The 18,676-nt window shown below is 44.2% G+C and overlaps 2 protein-coding genes across 2 annotated transcripts; one reads left to right on the forward strand and one right to left on the reverse strand.

Annotated features, from left to right (window-relative positions):
- The first annotated feature begins 10,005 nt into the window (after positions 1-10,005).
- Positions 10,006-11,790, forward strand: LOC148838093 (uncharacterized). The gene is made up of 2 exons (XM_088911155.1): positions 10,006-10,824; positions 11,569-11,790. The coding sequence occupies exons 1-2, from the start codon at positions 10,006-10,008 to the stop codon at positions 11,788-11,790; spliced, it is 1,041 nt and encodes a 346-aa protein (XP_088767281.1).
- A 61-nt stretch (positions 11,791-11,851) lies between these two features.
- Positions 11,852-13,819, reverse strand: LOC148838094 (uncharacterized). Its single transcript, XM_088911156.1, has 3 exons — positions 13,787-13,819; positions 12,439-13,545; positions 11,852-12,061 (listed from the first exon to the last, which is right to left on the reverse strand). Exons 1-3 carry the CDS (start codon positions 13,817-13,819, stop codon positions 11,852-11,854), a joined length of 1,350 nt encoding a protein of 449 aa, XP_088767282.1.
- Positions 13,820-18,676: the final 4,857 nt, after the last annotated feature.

Raw genomic sequence — 18,676 nt, forward strand, 5'->3', positions numbered from 1 at the left:
CTAAACGTGACCACAGAGCTCACCTGACAGGACACTGAACAGTAGCAACAGCCGTATTTGGGTAACAGTGGAGAATCAAACCCGGTGCCTTTGCTCCAAACTTGGAGACACGCTGGCCCTCAAGCACCAGTAGTGAACACCCCTGATCTCATTGATTGCTTTTCCTTACTGTAGAGTATACTGTATTTCATATCACAACATCCCAGGCCTACTCCTTCTGGGCATAGTGTCTTCAATTCTCAGTTAATGGAATGGCCAATTTGATAACTTTATCTTTTTAATTGTTTTCAGCTCTGAAAATCCCAGAGACTTGGGGTAAGCCATAAAGGTTTAAATATGACTTGGTATCTTCAACTGTTTAGGAGCTGAAAATAATTAACTAGATATAATTAAGCAAATTATTACTTTAATTGAGGGCTGAATCATGCAGCTAAGTGCTGTTTGCTGAATTTGACTGATTGTTTTCTTTTTTTTCCTGTTTCTCTTCTTCTGTTCTTCTTTTTTATGCTCAATAAATATTGTTCTTTCAAATTGACCAGTGAATATGTACACCTTTTCCAATGTGTAAAGATTATTTAAACCCTGAATAACAATGGTAATTCACAACCATTAAAAATGTATTCAGCTGCAAACCTTTGACATTTCAAGTTTCAACACTGGAACGGAAAACAAATGCAGTCTGCAAGTTATAGGTGAATGCCCCTAGACAGCACAGATTATCAGTGCCAGTCAGCTGAGTGGTTTGGACCAGGTGGTTGCTCTGATTTTATTGATGACTACCTCCTGGATTGAAACTGGTTTGAACAGTGTGGGCCACAACAGTAGAAACACTCTTCTGATGTCCTCCAACATCACTATTGTTCACAATGGTTCCAGACAGAAAATCTGAGTGAGTATATATCGTTCACAATTTCTGGCCAGAATACAAAATATTCAAGGCATGTGAAATGCAAAGAGAAAGTGGTACTGTACAGTATGTGTTTTTTAACAGTATATTTGCTAGACCTGTTATACATAAAATATTGAGTTGAACACTCAAAAGAAACACAAAACTTTGCTGTGATAAGGAGAATAAAGCAGTGGCGATACAGATTAAAATAAGATTGAAGAGTCAGGAGTACAGTACCTTAGCAATTAAGAATGGATGCACATTACTTAAAATGCTTATGCAGATCTGATACATTTACATTATCTTGGAGTAACGATTCACTGTGTGGCCCCCCTGAAACATAACAAAAACATTTTATAGCTTGTAACCTCCTTGTTAGAATTGCAGGAAATGCTGAGTGAAGAACTAATTTTCTATGTAGGGAATAGTAGATAGGACTGCAGACTATAATGTTGTAGGTTCGACACCCAGGGAAGAAACTGATGTTGTACACTTGAGAATATTACTTCACTCAGAATGTTGCAGTAAATGCCCTGCTGTACAACTTGTTGTCATTAGAAATGAGTATTTATTCTCATATAACATACCGTGTAAAATAAAGCAATGAAAATGACTAAGAAAAAAGAATAAGATAAACATTTTGAATGTGGTGCAGATTTGTTTCAGAAGACGATTTTAATATGCAAAGAACAAGGCAACCACATTGTTTTAGAAGCAAAGACATTGAAACTGAATGAGCTGATGGCCTTAATTCCTGCCATATAGACAAAAATAGTGTCCTAGTAACTAAACCAGATAAACTTTGAAAACGTTTTTAGTGAAAATCTGAAGACTGAGTTACTGACATTTGCAAAAATAGTTAAAAAGTCATACACAACTGAAATAAAAAAACCTAATACAGTAGCAGACCTCCAAAGCGATAAACTCAAACCATAAATTAGTCTTTTCAACTTGTTCATTTTATACTGAGGTATTATTGATGTTCATCCAAACCTCTTTACATATATATATAAATATATATATAAAGGTTTATTCCATGCTGAAAAGAGAAGAAAAGAAACACAACATTTTAACCGTGGTGCCTTCTTTGTACACTTTCTTTATCACCTCTCACAGGTACATCTCACCTTTTAGCCTGTTTCAATCTGTATAATTTACTGATATAATTGACATAATCTAGTGGACGTATCTGCTCTTCCATGCAAAAATCATTTTAGACTTAATTTGCTTTTTCTTTGTTGCTTATTATCCAGAATGCTCTTCAGTGTTCGCTATTACCTTTTATCAAGAGTGCCATGTCCATGCTCAATTCCTGAGAGACAGTAGTATCTTCTAGCAATCAATCTCTGTCATTAAATTGCTCTGATTTATTTGGATAACAGCAGGACACAGTTTAGAGCTTCTTTCCAGGTGCCAAAAAAAAATTCAGCTTGAATCAAAAGCAATTTTTAATCATCATCCTTAAAACACAGTGGAAAAAAGTGGTTGAAAATGTCCAATGAAAAGGCAAATATGATCAGAAATAAAAGCCAGAAGACACTCTAAAGAAAGGGGTTTGGCACCTCTGGAACAGACTTATTCTTTGTGAACCACATTTTCTTGTTTATTCAAGTCTTCACTTACTTAAATCAAATTTAACTTTTCTTTTTTGGATAGACTTGATGGTATGTGTTAAGAGTTTAAATGATTTTCGTATTACAATTGGGTAAATGGATGGACAGACAGAACAGATGATGATAGTCATCTTTCAATAAATTATAACATTGTATTAAAACATTTTATTCTACTAGTTTTAGATTATTTGCATTACTCTTCAATTGATCTAAGGATTAAGTGAACATTGCACATTTTCAAAGTACCAGAGATGGTTTCTAAATTAACGATACACTTCAGCAATTCCAATGCAAAGTACAGTACAACAATTAATCAGATTCAAGAAAAATCAGAGCATTGTGATTATAATACCTATAAAAGAAAAAACCCAAAGTTACCATACTAATTACAGAGAGGTGTGGTTTCATTGCTATTTACAGAATGAGGCAGCTATAATCATAGAAAGAGGAGATGCAGAAATATGGATCATTGCCATTCAAGAATTGATTAATAGACTTTGGTATACATATTTCCAGGTGAGATCCTGAAATAGTCAGTAATATAAGACTCTGTACTATACTACACATTAAGCACAAATGCTGTAATTTGCATATTGCAGTTCATGGCATGATGAACCCTTTGTGTACATCAGACCTGTAGGCCTGTTGCAAAAGGTTCACTACAGGATGCCAGTGTCTTGGATGAGAACACACAAATTCTTTATTTTTTCAACTTTTGCTCAAATAAGGGACAACTGTTTAATTTCTAGTGAGTGGCAGTTGAAGGGCTGAAGGCATGTTTGTGAGGAAATGTGACAATTTGCCAGTTTTGTTTTAAAGTCTAGTACATTCCATTTGTTAGAAGGAGTAGGAGTATGAAACTCTTTCTTTTGAAGTCTTTGTAAAACTCCCAGTAATTATTTATCTTTAATGAACAAATATTATGTTGGCAGTGTTGTTTTGTTTGTACGATATATAATACTGATTTTGTTTTTCTGGCACATCCTAGGCTCCTTGTGAAAACAGTCTATCACATACTGTACAGCATCAGTTGACACACCGCATTTCTTAGTTTCCTTTCCATTTTATTGTGTCAGCTTCATCAGTGTACCATAAAGCAATCCTGCAGTTTTATTAATGACTTTACTACATCTCGGATGATCTATTTTGCTTCTCCATGATGAATTCATTCCTGAAATGGCCATGCCAAAGGCTGCGTAATGTGAGGATGTGATGTCCCTTGTTGGAATATACCTACAGTAAGACACAATCCTTGTCAGATTGTATTGGATAAGGAGCGGTGTGAGTGAAACACATGCACAAAAAAACACACAATGAATCTGTTTAATTCATTTAATTATTATCACAAAGGCAAAAACGCCACCAAAAAAAAACACCATGCTTGAATCAATGTAAATTTACTCAATTTGCTGTTCAGTGAATAACGTTAAAACTTTTAAAAATCAAACTTTAACTTTCAAAAGTATTACTGCCAGGGATCTTTATTGTATACAATATGTAAGAGACAAAATCCTTCTGTCAGGAAAATGTGTTTAAGCTGCATAATTACAACATTTTTGGCAGGGTGCTGGCTACAACAACTGCCCTCTAATGTACAGTACAACAAGTGCTCTCACACAATGGAGATGATAAACACTTGTGAAGGGAAGTGTTTATTTACTTTCAGATAATTCTTCAGCTCTCTGTATGGCTGTTCTGACTTCACTGGAACCCTTTGACCCTCCCTCTTTTACAGTATATGACCATTCTTTTCCCCCTGTTGTACTGGCAGGTGGGTGAGGGGAATTGTGGAAGCTGGTCCTTCCTTGACTCTGTCAGCTCCTTTATGCCATCTCAGTAGTTATCAGAGGTCAAAGCAGAAAGAATAATATACCCAAGACTGTTTTCTTTATCAGGATCTAGAAATGGTCGCTGTTAAGATAAGTGAGGGTAGGACTCACTATTGTTGGTATAAATTGCAAGGCCCACAGAAAGAAGAGCAGAGCAATATTACTGAACCCTTGTGATCTTACAGTGGCATCAGTGGAAGCCTCATCTCTCCTCATCAGTGTGGACTCCACTGAAGGCGCTGTGTGTAAAATTATTGATGACTCTGAAAACAAACATTTTGGAGGAGAATGAGGATTACCCTCAGCCACCTGGAGCTGGTATAAGGTTAGGAAAGAAATCAAATTGATTAAGAATCAGCAATTCCAAACTGGTACAAAAAGAAGACTTAATTAAAAATAATAAAATTAATTAAAAAAAACATTTCTATGCTTTCCTTTTTTCCTGTCTTCTTTTTTCTACTTCTTTTTCTACTACTGATTGTTCCTGTAATATTTCACACTTTTGTGAATATTTTTTTCCTTCAGCAAGTCAGCTTTTCAGTAGGATGACAGAATTGCACTTAGGCTGGCAGGCATATCTAAAGTGTTTGCAGGCTACTGCATTTTACATAAAGACTCATAATTCATGCAACCTGAATAACAAAAAAAGAGATATTGCTAGCATAAAAATGGGAAGTTGCATCAATGCAAAGCTATGCAAAGCTTCAGGATCATGATCTGCCTATATGAAAATGCAGGTACTGTACAGTAATAAAAAAAACCTGCTATCCAGAAGAACTGACAAAAAGCCAACATCAAGTGCATTCTGAAGTGTATGATTTATCTTAGACAATCCTTGAGTATTAAAAGGCATGAGTACAATAATATCATAAAAGCAAAAGAAAATCAGAAAGTCACTAAGCGAAGGAGTTTTTTTTTTATTATTTGTCCATATCTCCCTGCAACTCACAACTGGCAACCCACTGAAGCTAAGCAGGTGTGAGCCTGGTCAGTACCTGGATGAGAGACCTCCTGGGAAAAACTAAGGTTGCTGCTGGAAGAGGTGTTAGTGGGGCCAGCAGGGGGCGCTCACCCTGCGGTCCATGTGGGTCCTAATGCCCCAGTATAGTGACGGGGACGCTATACTGTAAACAGGTGCCGTCCTTCGGATGAGACGTAAAACCGAGGTCCTGACTCTCTGTGGTCAATAAAAATCCCAGGGCCTTTCTCGAAAAGAGTAGGGGTGTAACCCCGGTGTCCTGGCCAAATTTCCCATTGGCCCTTACCAATCATGGCCTCCTAATAATCCCCATCTATGAATTGGCTTCATTACTCTCTGCTCTCCTCCCCACTGATAGCTGATGAGTGGTGAGCGTTCTGGCGCACTATGTGGCTATCATCCAGGTGACTGCTGCACATTGGTTGTGGTGGAAGGGAGTCCCCATTACCTGTAAAGCGCTTTGAGTGGAGTGTCCAGAAAAGTGCTATATAAGTGTAAGCAATTATTATTATTATTATATCTCATCTTTATGATAGAAGCCGTTCTTATTGTAGAGGGCAGTCTTTGTCACAGTATTTAGTCAAGGAAAAGATAAGAATAAAGCATCCTTGAAGTGATGCCAGCCAGTAGTTTGTTAAATGTCTGTATATTTTGATTACTTATTTATTTCTGTATATGCTGCTGAGCAGAACTGCAGAGTAGCTTCAGCCTAACTGCCAGGGGTTCTTTCTGACTGCTTTCTCAGCAAACCTCAGAGAAAGATGTCTGAAACCAAAGAAATGCCTTCCAGACTCAGTCCTTTCTGCATATTACTCACCAACCTCTCCACTAATAACTAATAAGCTGAATAACAGATCATATTCATGGATCAAGCAACTGAAAGTATTAGGTACTGTGTAAGAACGTGGTTCCAGATTACATACAATAAATAGCACCACGGGGGTAGTCTTGATTAAATCCAAACAAGAAGGGAAAAATCATTGTAAGATACTGACTATTATAGTCAGTATTATAGTATATTATAGTATACACCTGCTTAGCTTCAGTGGGTTGCCAGTTGTGAGTTGCAGGGAGATATGGACAAATAAAAAAAAAAAACTCCTTCGCTTAGTGACTTTCTGTTTTTCTTTTGCTTTTATGATATTATTGTACTCATGCCTTTTAATACTCAAGGATTGGCTAAATTGGCTGAAATCATACACTTCAGAATGCGCTTGATGTTGGCTTTTTGTCAGTTCTTCTGGATAGCAGGTTTTTTTTATTATAGAAACTCACAATTTCCAATCTTGAATTGAGGGTTACACATTTACCCAAAAATATTTAAATTTCCCACACTTCACAGGGAGATCACTCACAAAACAACTGATTTTCAATACTGCTTTAAAATACATATTGTGGATAGGCCAAAATAAAATGTGGTGATACCAGGCCCACACCTGTACCTCATTAGCACTGGGCTTGCCGAAGACCTGTTCTGCAAGACACATGTTGTCAGCAATGCATTACCACCTAAAAGGTCCCCAGAACATACTGTAGTTCTGTTTTATTTACTGTTTATGTTCAGTCCCTGAAATACAGCAGTATCTGTACTAGGGTAATGGCATTTGCTCTGTGGCTCTCTTGTAAACCATTCTTTCAGATGCAATGCTATGTAATGCAAACAGGAGAATCGGAATTTAAAAAATGAAACTGAAAGGCTGCAATGTATCATTGATGCAACTTAGATACAAACAAAAGAAAAGCTGCTAGCAGAAGGAGACCATCATCAATTATTTTTAAACCCTCCAAAAACCTTGAGCTGCCAATCCTCAATTGACACAATGCATCACCGCATCCCTCCCTTAAGCATAGGAAGGATTAAGGCAACATACAGTACACCTGTTTTCTGAAATGTGTACTGTCAGGCTTTGTCACACTGCACGCCTACATAGCAAATGGTTGATACAAGGCTGATTGAATTACTGGCAGAGTAAGGACATACACAACTCCAACTGATAATATTCCAAGATCACATCACCTATCACAACACAGGTGATCCTTCTCCTAGAGAACCAAACGCTAGCCTTCCTGACATAAGCACCACACCTGCTGGTTCTTATAAAATTAATTACTGTAGGTCCGAACTGGTTAAGCCCTGTGAGGGTCCTAGTATGATTTCCAGAGCACACCACCAGGTTAAACATTCAAAGCAATCATGCTTCGAAGGCAGGAGATGTTCCACTTGGGAAAGATGTGTAATCTTCTGGTTAAATTTCCACATTGGGCTTGTACAATCTGACCTTTCTAAATAATTTAACTTGTGAAGCGATTTCACCAGTAATTTCACCTTGCTATTGTTAAAACGGAATTCAAAAACCTTGAACAGAATTACTCAAAGATCCTAATAGTGCCTTTTAATATTATGACAATTTTGATTGTTATTAATACAGCTTAGTTTGGGTGAAGGAAACCAATCATGTTATTTAGCAATTTTTACTGTCATTGATCAGTGTCTTTTAAAACATGATAAATTATATAAAAAGTGTGGTAGTAGTTAATCCATCACATTTACCACTTAAATCAAATTAAACAGAAAATACAGAAATTACAGAAACATGATAACCACTTAAAACGTTTTTTTTACCATTAAAATCAAAGTAAAATAAAAATGTAAGACAATAATATAATTAAATAATAACTAATAATTCTGCACAATTTATATAGCTTAATTAGCATGTAATACAATATTGCAAACATAAACATGTTACGATATTCATAAAACTGTAAACAGGAATTCACATCAAAATAGAAAATCTTGCAAGTCTAATTATTTAGAAATACATTTAAAATTAAAAAATACACCTAGAACATTATAAAAACATTAGCTTATTATTAACACACCCATGCTACAAAACAAAATGTATATACAGTAGTTTTGTATAGAGGTCTTTACCATGTTAAGACAATGTTAAAAAATGCCGTACCTTGAAAAAGGCATTTAAATATTAATAACAAAAAAGCGAACTAAAAGAAAATCTTACTATGAATCACCAGACTAATTTGAGATAAAAAACAGAGATGATTACATTTTACAAAGATCTGCTTAAAGTATCAGAAGAACTATCTAAATATTATAGAGTGGTTTATTCCCTTTATCTGTCAGGTATAGGTATACAAAGAAACATTGTAACTTAAGTGTCAGTATTATAAATTATAAATATTGTAGCGTTTTGCAGGTTCTTTTCAGAACAAGGAGGAGTGGAGACGCAATTAACAAACAAGCATTAGCTTTATTCGTTTTCCCACACAAAACCAAACACAGGATCTACGCACACATGAGGAGACTGACGGAACACGTACACAACTGGTAATTACCTAACAACACACTACACTTTTACAGGACTACACAGGGCACAAGAATTACTAGGACATTATTTACACAGGTAGGGTCAGCCGCTGGTCATCGTGCTGACCCTCACACTCTCCCCGACTACCACTCCCAGCATGCCCAGCGGTACTACGAGTGCCTAGGGGCGCTTCCTCCTCACCACCAGGCGAGGGCGTTACACTGCCCCCACCTGAAGCGTCTGGCGTCTCGCCGACGTCGAACACCCACCTCAGGCTGTATTCGTATTCGGCCAACTGCTGCGGAACCCTGCGTGAGCGGCCACTGCGCCGCGGTGACGGCTGGCGACCCACGGACGCCCCACTCTCGGCCGGCTCCAGCCCCGGCTGCTCCTCTAGAGCCTCCCCACACGGCTCCTCCTCCCGGGCCCAGTAGGGGGCCAGGCGGTCTCGGTGCAGGACCACCACTCTCCCCCGTGTTCGCAACCGGACACGGTAGCAGACCTCGCCCACCACCCCGAGTACCTCAGCGGGCCCCTCCCACGACGGCGCCAGCTTAGGGCTGAGGCCTTTGCGGCGGCGCGGGTTGTACACCCAAACCGAGTCCCCGGGCTGGAAGGCAGGCCCCCTGCAGCGCAGGTCGTAGTACCGCTTCTGCCGGACTCCCGCCTGTGTCAGGTGGGTCCGTGCAAAGCTGTGCACCCGCTGCATCCGCTGCCGCAGGTCCCACTCGTAGTCCGGTCCAGCCGGCGGTGCCGACCCGTCTCCGGGCGGCGGGCCGAAGACCAGGTCCACCGGTGTTCGCATTTCCCGGCCCAGCATGAGCGAGGCCGGGGTGCACCCGGTGGATTCCTGGACCGCGGTCCTGTACGCCCAGAGCGCGAGGGGGAGGGACACCAGGGTGGCCAGCTGGGTGGCGATCGTCCGATTAAACCGCTCCACCAACCCGTCGCTCTGGGGATGCAGCGGTGTGGTCCGCGTCTTAGTGATCCCCAGGCGCTGGCACACTCTGGCGAAGACCTGGGACTCGAAGTTACGCCCCTGGTCACTGTGTAACTCCTCCGGCACCCCCAGCCTGGCAAACATCCCCTCCAGCAGTGCATCGGCCACCGTGGGGGCACTCTGGTCCGGGAGGGCGTAGGCCTCCGGCCACTTCGTAAAATAATCCATGGCCACCAAGACGTAGCGGTTCCCGGCCTCGGTGCGCGGAAACGGGCCCAAAACGTCCACCCCCACCCGCTCCATAGGAGCCCCCACCTGGTGTTGTTGGAGGGGGGCCCGGGAGCGCTCGGGGGGACCCTTCTGCGCCACGCACACCGCACACGTTCGGCAGTACCGCTCCACGTCCCGGTGGCAAAGACCCCAATAAAAATGGCCTCGGAGACGCTGCAGGGTTTTTTTACCGCCGAAGTGCCCCACGCCCGGCTGGCCGTGCACCGCTCGGAGCACCGCCCCGCGGAGCGACCGAGGCACCACCAGCTGCCACCGTACCTCGCCACTGGAGGGTACCCGCCACCCCCGGTGCAGCACCCCGTCCTTTACCTCCAAGGCCTCCCACAGGGCGCAGAGGGCCTTGACGGACTTTGGGTGCGGGGCGAGCTCCTCTCGCGTAGGCCGCACTCTTGCTGCCCTCCAGCGGAGCACCGGCCCCACGTCAGGATCAGCTGCCTGACGCTGCGCCAGGTCTGGCAGGCCCACCCCCAGCGGCCCCTCCCGGGCCGTGGCCGCGGTGCTCACCCCCGCCACGGGGCGGACAGCCTCCTCACGCTGCTCCCGCCGGGCGCAGTGGTGGCAGTCCGCGGCCTCGCAGGGGCGCCGCGAGAGAGCGTCGGAATTGAGATGGCGAGACCCCGCACGGTGCACGACAGTGAAGTCGTACTCCTGCAGGATCTCTATCCATCGCGCCATCTGCCCCTCCGGCTCCTTAAAGTGGAGCAGCCAGGTGAGGGACGCATGGTCGGTCCTCAGCCGGAACCGGGTCCCGAACAGGTACGGCCTGAAGTGGTGGACCGCCGCCATCACCGCCAGCAGCTCGCGACGGGTCACGCAGTAGTTCCGCTCAGGCCTAGTCAAAGCCCGACTATAGTATGCCACTACGCGCTCCCCATCCGGCCCCTCCTGCGCCAACACCGCTCCCACCCCCGAGTCACTCGCGTCGGTATCGAGAACATACGGCAACCGCGGGTCGGGGTAGGCCAGCACGGGGGCCCCCACCAGAGCTTCACGCAACCGGCCGAAGGCAGTCTCACAGCCCGAGTCCCAGTCAAAACGGCGGCCCTTGTCGGTGAGGCGGTGCAGCGGGGCAGCGATGCTGGCAAAGTCCCGGACGAACCTCCGGTAGTACGAGGCCAACCCCAGAAAGCTGCGCAGCTCCGCGACGGTGCGTGGAGTCGGCCAGCCCCTCACTGCGGCGACCTTACCTGGGTCCGTAGCCACCCCTCGCGGTCCAACAACATGTCCCAGGAAGGTCACCTCCCGCCGCAGGAGCTCGCACTTGCGGGGGTTGAGCCTCAGGCCAGCACGGCGGATGCAGGCCAGCACCGCCTGGAGGTTTGTCAAGGCCTGGTCGAAGCCCCGGGCATGAACCAGCAGATCGTCCAGGTACAGCACACACTGGTTCCGCGGGACAGATGCCAGCACCCTCTCCATCAGCCTCTCGAATGTCGCCGGGGCATTGCACAGGCCAAAAGGCATGACAGTAAACTGCCAGAGGCCCTGGCCGATAGAAAAGGCCGTCTTCGGGCGAGCATCGGGAGCAAGCGGTACCTGCCAGTAGCCGCAGCGGAGGTCCAGGGAGCTGAACCAGGTCGACCCGGTGATGTAGTCTAGGGCGTCATCTATCCTCGGCAGGGGGTAGGAATCTTTCCGGGTGACCTCGTTCAGCTTGCGGTAATTGACGCAGAACCTCCACGAGCCGTCTTTTTTTTTGACCAGTACAGCTGGCGCCGACCACGGGCTCGCGGAGGGCTCAATCACCCCCGCTGCGGCCATCTCCTGGATCTTTTCCTCGGCGGCGGTCCGCTTGGCGTGAATCATGCGTCCCGGTGGGATGCGGATTGGCCGAGCGTCGCCGGTGTTGATCTCGTGTTGGACCAGGGCAGTGCGGGTGCAGTCCTCATCTCTCGCCGCAAAGAGATCCTCGTTCTGGGCGAGTAGCTCCTGGAGCCGCTGCCGCTGGTCCTGATCGAGGCCCTCGCAGCTCCGCTGGTAGAGGTCCTCAACGGCGCGCCTCGCTTCCACGCAACGCTCGGCCCCCGCCGCCGCCGCCTTGTCTGGCTCCCCGGCTGACTCGGGAGCAGGATCCGGCACGCTCACTCCCCGGCTCACAGGCCTGGTCTGCCCCGGCGACTGCCGCTGCCGCCGCCGCCGCCACTGCCTCTTTTTCTCCCGGCTTCGGCAAGCCCGCGTCCCTCGGCCTTCGCCGGGCCTGCCCTCCACCAGGTGAAGTCGCTCCCCCTGCCACACCAACTCCTGCCGGCTCAAGTCCAAACTGGCCCCCACTCGCTGCAGTACGTCCAGCCCCAGAATGCAGTCCTCCTGGATGGGTGCGAGGTAGCAGGGGTGGCGCACCGTCGCTGCACCTAGACGGAAGGCAAGCACCTGTTTCCCCCGGACTGCAGAGAGCTGTCCCGTCACGGTCCTTAGCCGCAGGCTGGAGGCCTCCCATCCTGGGGGGTTGGTGCCCTCGGTGTCCGGGAGGACGCCCGGCCGGAGTAGGGTTACCGATGAACCGGTGTCGAGTAGGGCCAGGCAGGGTTGGTCCTCGATTTTGCAGTGGAGGTACAGGCCCCGGCTACAGCCGACTCGCCCCACGGTGGCGTGAGGGGCGCCGGTCTTAACAGCGCTCTCCGGAGCGGGGGTTGAGGTGTTCGAGGGGCGGCCTTCCCCACGCTGAGCCGCCCCGTTCCCGTTTCCCGACGCCGATTGAGGAGTGCGAGGTTCGGGTGCCCGGCAGAACCGGGCTCGGTGTCCCCTCTTCCCGCAGCGGTTGCAAATCAGCGTGCGGGGCTGTTCCGCGGGGGTCGCTGCCCGGGCTGGCTCCTCTTCCCCCTCGCTGGATCCCTCCGTCGCCGTCTCGGTCAGCCGGCAGGGCGCACTGTGTCTGCTGGCGCTTCCAGCCACCCCGAACACGGCCTCAGCCCGTGTAGCAAGGACCAAGGCCTGCTCCAGCGATGTTGGCGCGGCCAGCTGCACGTGGCGCCGCAGCTCCTCGGGCGAGAGGGCCTTGAGAAAGGCCTGGAGAGCCATCTCCTGCTGCGCCTCCCGGGGGAAAGTTGGGTATCCTCGGCGGGCGAGGAACGCGACATCAGCGGCAACCGGGCCCAGTCGCTCTCCTGGTTGGCGCCGCCGCAGGGCCAGCCTCTCCCGCATCAAGTCCGGCGCCTCCTCCACACCGAAGCGCAGCTGGAGAGCCGCTGCCAGCGCCGTGTATTCGCCTCTGTCCTCCTCCGGGACGTCCAGGAGCGCCTGGCAGGCCGCTCCTTCCAGCGCCGCCGCCAGGTGGCCAACCATCTCCGCCCGGCTCCAGCCATTCGTCCGGGCCGCGAGCTGGAACTGCACCTCGTAGATTTCCCACGGCGCTTCCCCATTGTAGCGACCTGGTCTCACCCGCGCCGATGGGTGTGGGAATCGCTGATCGGCTACGGCAGGGAGAGTATCCTCTATCTGGGGTGCTCGCTGACCAGGAGTAGCGGCCGGTCGCCCCAATTCTACCGGCGGGACCACTATTGAATAGCCCTGGTAAGGGCTGTGGCCACCTGTCGCACCCAGGAGTTGCTCAGGCTCCCTATGTGCGCTGCCGATGGGTTCTGTTTCTTCCAGCGTCAGCCGGCGTTTAATAGAATCGGGTACTGTCTGCCACGAGTTGTCCATTCTGCCCGCTTCTGACACCAATGTAGCGTTTTGCAGGTTCTTTTCAGAACAAGGACGAGTGGAGACGCAATTAACAAACAAGCGTTAGCTTTATTCGTTTTCCCACACAAAACCAAACACAGGATCTACGCACACATGAGGAGACTGACGGAACACGTACACAACTTTAGGGTGGTAATTACCTAACAACACACTACACTTTTACAGGACTACACAGGGCACAAGAATTACTAGGACATTATTTACACAAGTAGGGTCAGCCGCTGGTCATCGTGCTGACCCTCACACTCTCCCCGACTACCACTCCCAGCATGCCCAGCGGTACTACGAGCGCCTAGGGGCGCTTCCTCCTCACCACCAGGCGAGGGCGTTACAATATTAATACCATTAGTTTCATCTTGAATACAAGAATCAGTAGTATGTACAACCGGCTTGACATTTTTAAACAGCAACAGAGCATCTGTTGAATCCTTGTGGATTCAGCAAAGAGCTGTAAATTTTTAAGATAAATTAATGTCTTTCTCAGATTCCTTTTGATTAACACATTTATTTTCAAGAGCTGTTCTCAAGTCCTCTTCAAATTTTCAAGTAGGCTGATAAAATGTTGTGTTATAAAGTTAACGGGACATCTCATTTTTATAGTGAACAGCATCCATAATAACTATTGCACTTCTTCCTTGGTCAATTTGTCATTTTTGAGCCATCAGTTCACACAAAGATATCCATTCATTCATCCATCCATTTAGATAAATTAGGATACATAAAATATATGTTGTTCTTGTTCTTTAATACCCCTCCCTCTGTACTTAGCAGTGTTTAGTGTGGAACCACAAACCACAAGGGGGCGTAGGTGTTTTTTCATTGCATTTCTCATTCGCCTATGTACTTACTTCTGCAGCAAGTTCATGAATGAAACAAAGCACACAAAGTCTTAACAAGTGCTAAACTGTAAAACATGTCAAACTTTGCAATAAAATGGTCAACGTTATAGACAGGAAATAAAGAGAGAGCCTTGGACAGCCATAAATTGTCTGAATTATACAATATTATTTTCAAATATTGCCAATTAAAATTTCCTTCATCTTCTATTAGGCTCAGAGGTCTTTGTTTTGTCTCTTTCTGTGATCTCACAGTGTGTTTTAAAGTTTTGTCCAAAAATGTCTGACGATGAAGAGGATCCAGATGTGATACCTGTGCTGTTTATGTCGGCTGGAAGATTCTAAACTTTTTATTCTCCAGTGACTTCAATTGAGGGTGTGGCGCCTCAGAGTTCATTGTGTTATCAGTGAAAGCCATTAAGTTTTGTATTATGTGTATTCAGCATTTATGTGTATTCAGCCTGATACAGCACATTTCAGAGAATGTATGAGCTGTCTTCTTGTTTGCTTGGCTAGTGTGGGGGTTGTAGGTGTGAGCAATTTCAAAGTAGGAGAAAATTGGGGATATTTTTTTCTGCAATTGCTTTCTCTCCGTTCCGGAAAAAAATAGACCAAATGTAACTATTTATTAGGTAATATAAATATTGTTCATAGTGCAAATAAAAAAAAATGCCCCTTATTTACTTTAGTAATAGGCTTAGATTTGTCACATACTGTATGACAGAAAGTGGCCAAACATTTTGTAATGAGAAATTAGACTGCAGGGAAAAGAAGTCTCTACACTATATACAGAAACATACAGATGTTTCTTTCAAGGAACACCATTCAGGGGTTACAGTATTATTTTTTTTAAATAAAGAGTTATGAAAGAAAGTGAATTATGGGAAAGTGATAATTACATCTGCTGTTTTACATTGCTAGGATTTGAATTCTAATTAGAATTAGATATCAGATATCCATTTAGACAAGGGGCAGTCAATTTTGGCACACATTTGGCACTTTGAAACTTCCAATTAAATACTGGATTGTACCTTAATTGTTTAATTAATCTAGGTGCTGAAGATTATGGACCAAAGACTTGCAAATAAATTAAATGGGCCAAGATTGACTATCCCTGGTGTAGACAACTCTGCTATATATTGTTATAAAATCACTAGAGCTAGTTAGTATTCACACTTCCATATTACATACACTGTAGATGTTTCTACCGCTGAGAAAAGAAGGTTATAGTGAATATCTGGCTTTATACTTTTTGTGGTGGGTTAACAGCACAAACTCAATCTGTTTGTGTAGTAGATAACTCATCATAACTCTTCTTTTCAGCACCAAAAATAACACGGAAACAAAACGTGTGTAGACGTTGAATATTTTGTCTTTTATTCAAAATCTTCTCTCAGATTCTGAGCCACGGTGCAGCAGTTTAAAATTTGTCCTAAACGAAAACCTTCTATTGGCAACGTGGGAGTACCGATTGCCACCTGCTGGTCCCTTGTATTACCGTTAGCATTTGGTTTCCGAAATTGCAGGAGATTTCTTTAAAAATTGCTTGTTACATGAATAATTTGTGAAGAAATGATGCAAATTAAAATGGTCCTATGGCCTCATTAGAATATTGCCCGCCACATTGGAGTAAGCTGATGAAAGAAGGGAAAGATCTCACTTTGTTTCAGATTTCAAATTTTTCATTTCCTAATAGAGCTCAACAGGGTGTTGATGATTTCTGATATAGACATCTCCACCCATAAAACGCCCTTAAATTAACATGACCTTTATAGGAAATAGCAAATAGTACAAAACGCCTTTGTACTGAATTTCATAAACTCTTAAAATCTTTGTTCTGAGAATGCACAGATGAGTCACAACATTCAGATACAAGCATTGCCTGAGTAAGACACTAGAAACATATTTACAGTTTAAATAAAACATTTTTTCACTGATTTTGTGTGGCCCTCTTATTTAAATTATAAATAATATTTCTGATACAAACAGTATGTGATCGCCGTCCACCCATTTTTACTATCCACTAAGTCCAATACATAGTTATGGTGAATGAGAGACTCAACCAGCAGACTATGGGGAGACCCTGGATAGGACACCATTACACCTCAGGACACTCACAGTCTTACTATTAAATTTTATAAGTAACTTGTAACCTCCAACATTTAAGTGGTTCAAAAATATCCATAAGACATGATTTATTGACTGAAAGTACTCAATTACAGGTGAGAATGAAACAGGAACTAACAGACACTGAAGTGACAGAGATCAGGAATTGAGAAATCATGTCCTAGTTGCTGATCCCCCCTTTACAGTACATACACTGTATATACTATACTGTATATATATATACTATAAATACATTCCCAGGAGCATCCCAGGTCCTAGAAATGCATAGGTTTTAGTGATGTCTTTTAACAGTCACTAAGTCTTGGAACACATGTTTACTGGAAATAAAAGCCCAATTCAGTCCCTCAGTGCCTCTGTTGATAAGAAAAGAAGAACAAACTCTTGACCTCTTAACATAGGGAGTTGTGGGAATCTGGAGTAAATCCTTCTCCATGTTATGGAATTTTCCACTGTGGGAGCCTTTAAAAAACAGTTTGATGGGATTCTAAGATCATTAAGCTACTAACAGCCAAATAAACAAGATAACCTGGTTAACCTTCCATGTATTGTTATGTTTTAATATTCCACAGATTTTAAATGCACAAATACACACAAAGACATTAAGATGTGCAACATCTTTGTAGGCTGAAGTGAATTTAAATAGTCCTGATATTGTCCTTGCACTGACCTTACACTAATGCATTTAGAGAAGAGCTGCTTTTTTCCTGATTGCTTCTCAAGAAACCTTTTGAAAAGCACCAAACCCCTCTAGGTAGATCAGTAGTTCAACAATTACATTTTCTCATCTGAAAAAAATCACAGGACCATCATTTTTACTGAGCAAAGGAAGCAAACATTCTGAGAGGTGTCTGGTCACTGAAAGCCTTTCAGTGAAAAGCATGTGAACACTTAAAAAAAGAAAAATAATTTTCTTAAGTAAATACCTTCCTGTATGCACATATTGTTGTCATTAAAACAATGAGGGAAAATATGGGGAAGCATATTTAACACTGGAAATGGGAGTCTACCCACTCATGTTCCTCAAGCCAATACCCTGGCTTCTTTCAAAGGGCCGAAATGCCTCCTTCCATTTGTAATCAATCTTACTTTTTCATGAAACATTTTGACAACAGCAGGAAATCACTGAAATCCACATTGAAGTACCAGTGCTGAATCCTAGTCTTGGAAAGTCACAATACTGTCAGTCTTCTAGATCATCCTGAAATCTCCAGTTTGTAAAGATTTGGAAGGCATGTGCGTTTTTGCTAATTATTAAATTAATTAGTTAAATCAAATCAGGAATCACCACCTGTGATGTTTGAAAGCCTACAGCAGTGATATTCACTCCTTGTCCTTGTGAGTGTTTTCACCTCCAGTCATCTAAAAAAACCTACTTCAAAGGTGAATATTAAAGTGCAAAGAAAATGATGATTCAGAGGTGACCAATAAAATACGCTGTACTGGATTCTGCAGGCCCAGGGCTGTCCATCCCTGGACTGAAGCCTGAATATCAAAGACTACTTTTTGTGTTTTGGACTGTGCTAAAATCACAGTCATAAGAAAAGAAGTACTACTGAGAGGGAGATGGAATCAGAATTAACGTCACCTCTGCAACTTTTGATTCACTGAACCACACTATACCTCTGGCACTGTATTCAGCACATTTTTGTTAATATTCTATGCACAGTTTTGAACATGCATAGTACAGTATGTCTTATTAAAATTAATTTAGTTTGCCCACCTTAGTAACTTAAGAGATTTGATTTTTTGGTACTGTATGTGTTATTGTTTAACAGAGTATCAATAAGGTCCATTCAGAAATAACCCATCCTGAGTTGCCTCACAGGTGTAATTGATAGTGATCGTAGTTATCTAATGAAGTGGTTCCTAACCCTGGTGAACTTGTCTTCTGATGTTTACTCCATCTGAGTCTTTAATCACTGGCGAATTGATTTCTGTTTTTAATTTGGGGCATATATATAAAAATTTCCTTTTAACTGTTAAATGGTCAAACGGGATTTTTTAATTAGTATCATCGTGTGTAAACTTCTGTGCCCTGACATTGTTGGTAATAGTTCTCTTGAAAAGGGCATTTTTGACACTTAGGACTGACTTGAGAAACAAATTAAATAAAAGCCTAAACAAGCAAGCAGATCGATTAAGTCATCAATTAGCACCCTAGATTT

Source organism: Atractosteus spatula, chromosome 3 (assembly GCF_055471065.1).
Source record: "Atractosteus spatula isolate fAtrSpa1 chromosome 3, fAtrSpa1.hap1, whole genome shotgun sequence".
NCBI classification, from domain to species: domain Eukaryota; kingdom Metazoa; phylum Chordata; class Actinopteri; order Semionotiformes; family Lepisosteidae; genus Atractosteus; species Atractosteus spatula.

Coding starts and splice junctions, on each gene's coding strand:
- LOC148838094 (XM_088911156.1), bottom strand. CDS start 13,819: ATGCTGGGAGTGGTAGTCGGGGAGAGTGTGAGG. Junction 13,546..13,786: donor TAGTCGGGGAGAGTGTGAGG/GTCAGCACGATG, acceptor TGTTCTGAAAAG/AACCTGCAAAACGCTACATT. Junction 12,062..12,438: donor CTCACGCCACCGTGGGGCGA/GTCGGCTGTAGC, acceptor GGTGGAGGGCAG/GCCCGGCGAAGGCCGAGGGA.
- LOC148838093 (XM_088911155.1), top strand. CDS start 10,006: ATGGCCTCGGAGACGCTGCAGGGTTTTTTTACCGCCGAAGTGCCCCAC. Junction 10,825..11,568: donor TACGGCAACCGCGGGTCGGG/GTAGGCCAGCAC, acceptor TTTTTTGACCAG/TACAGCTGGCGCCGACCACG.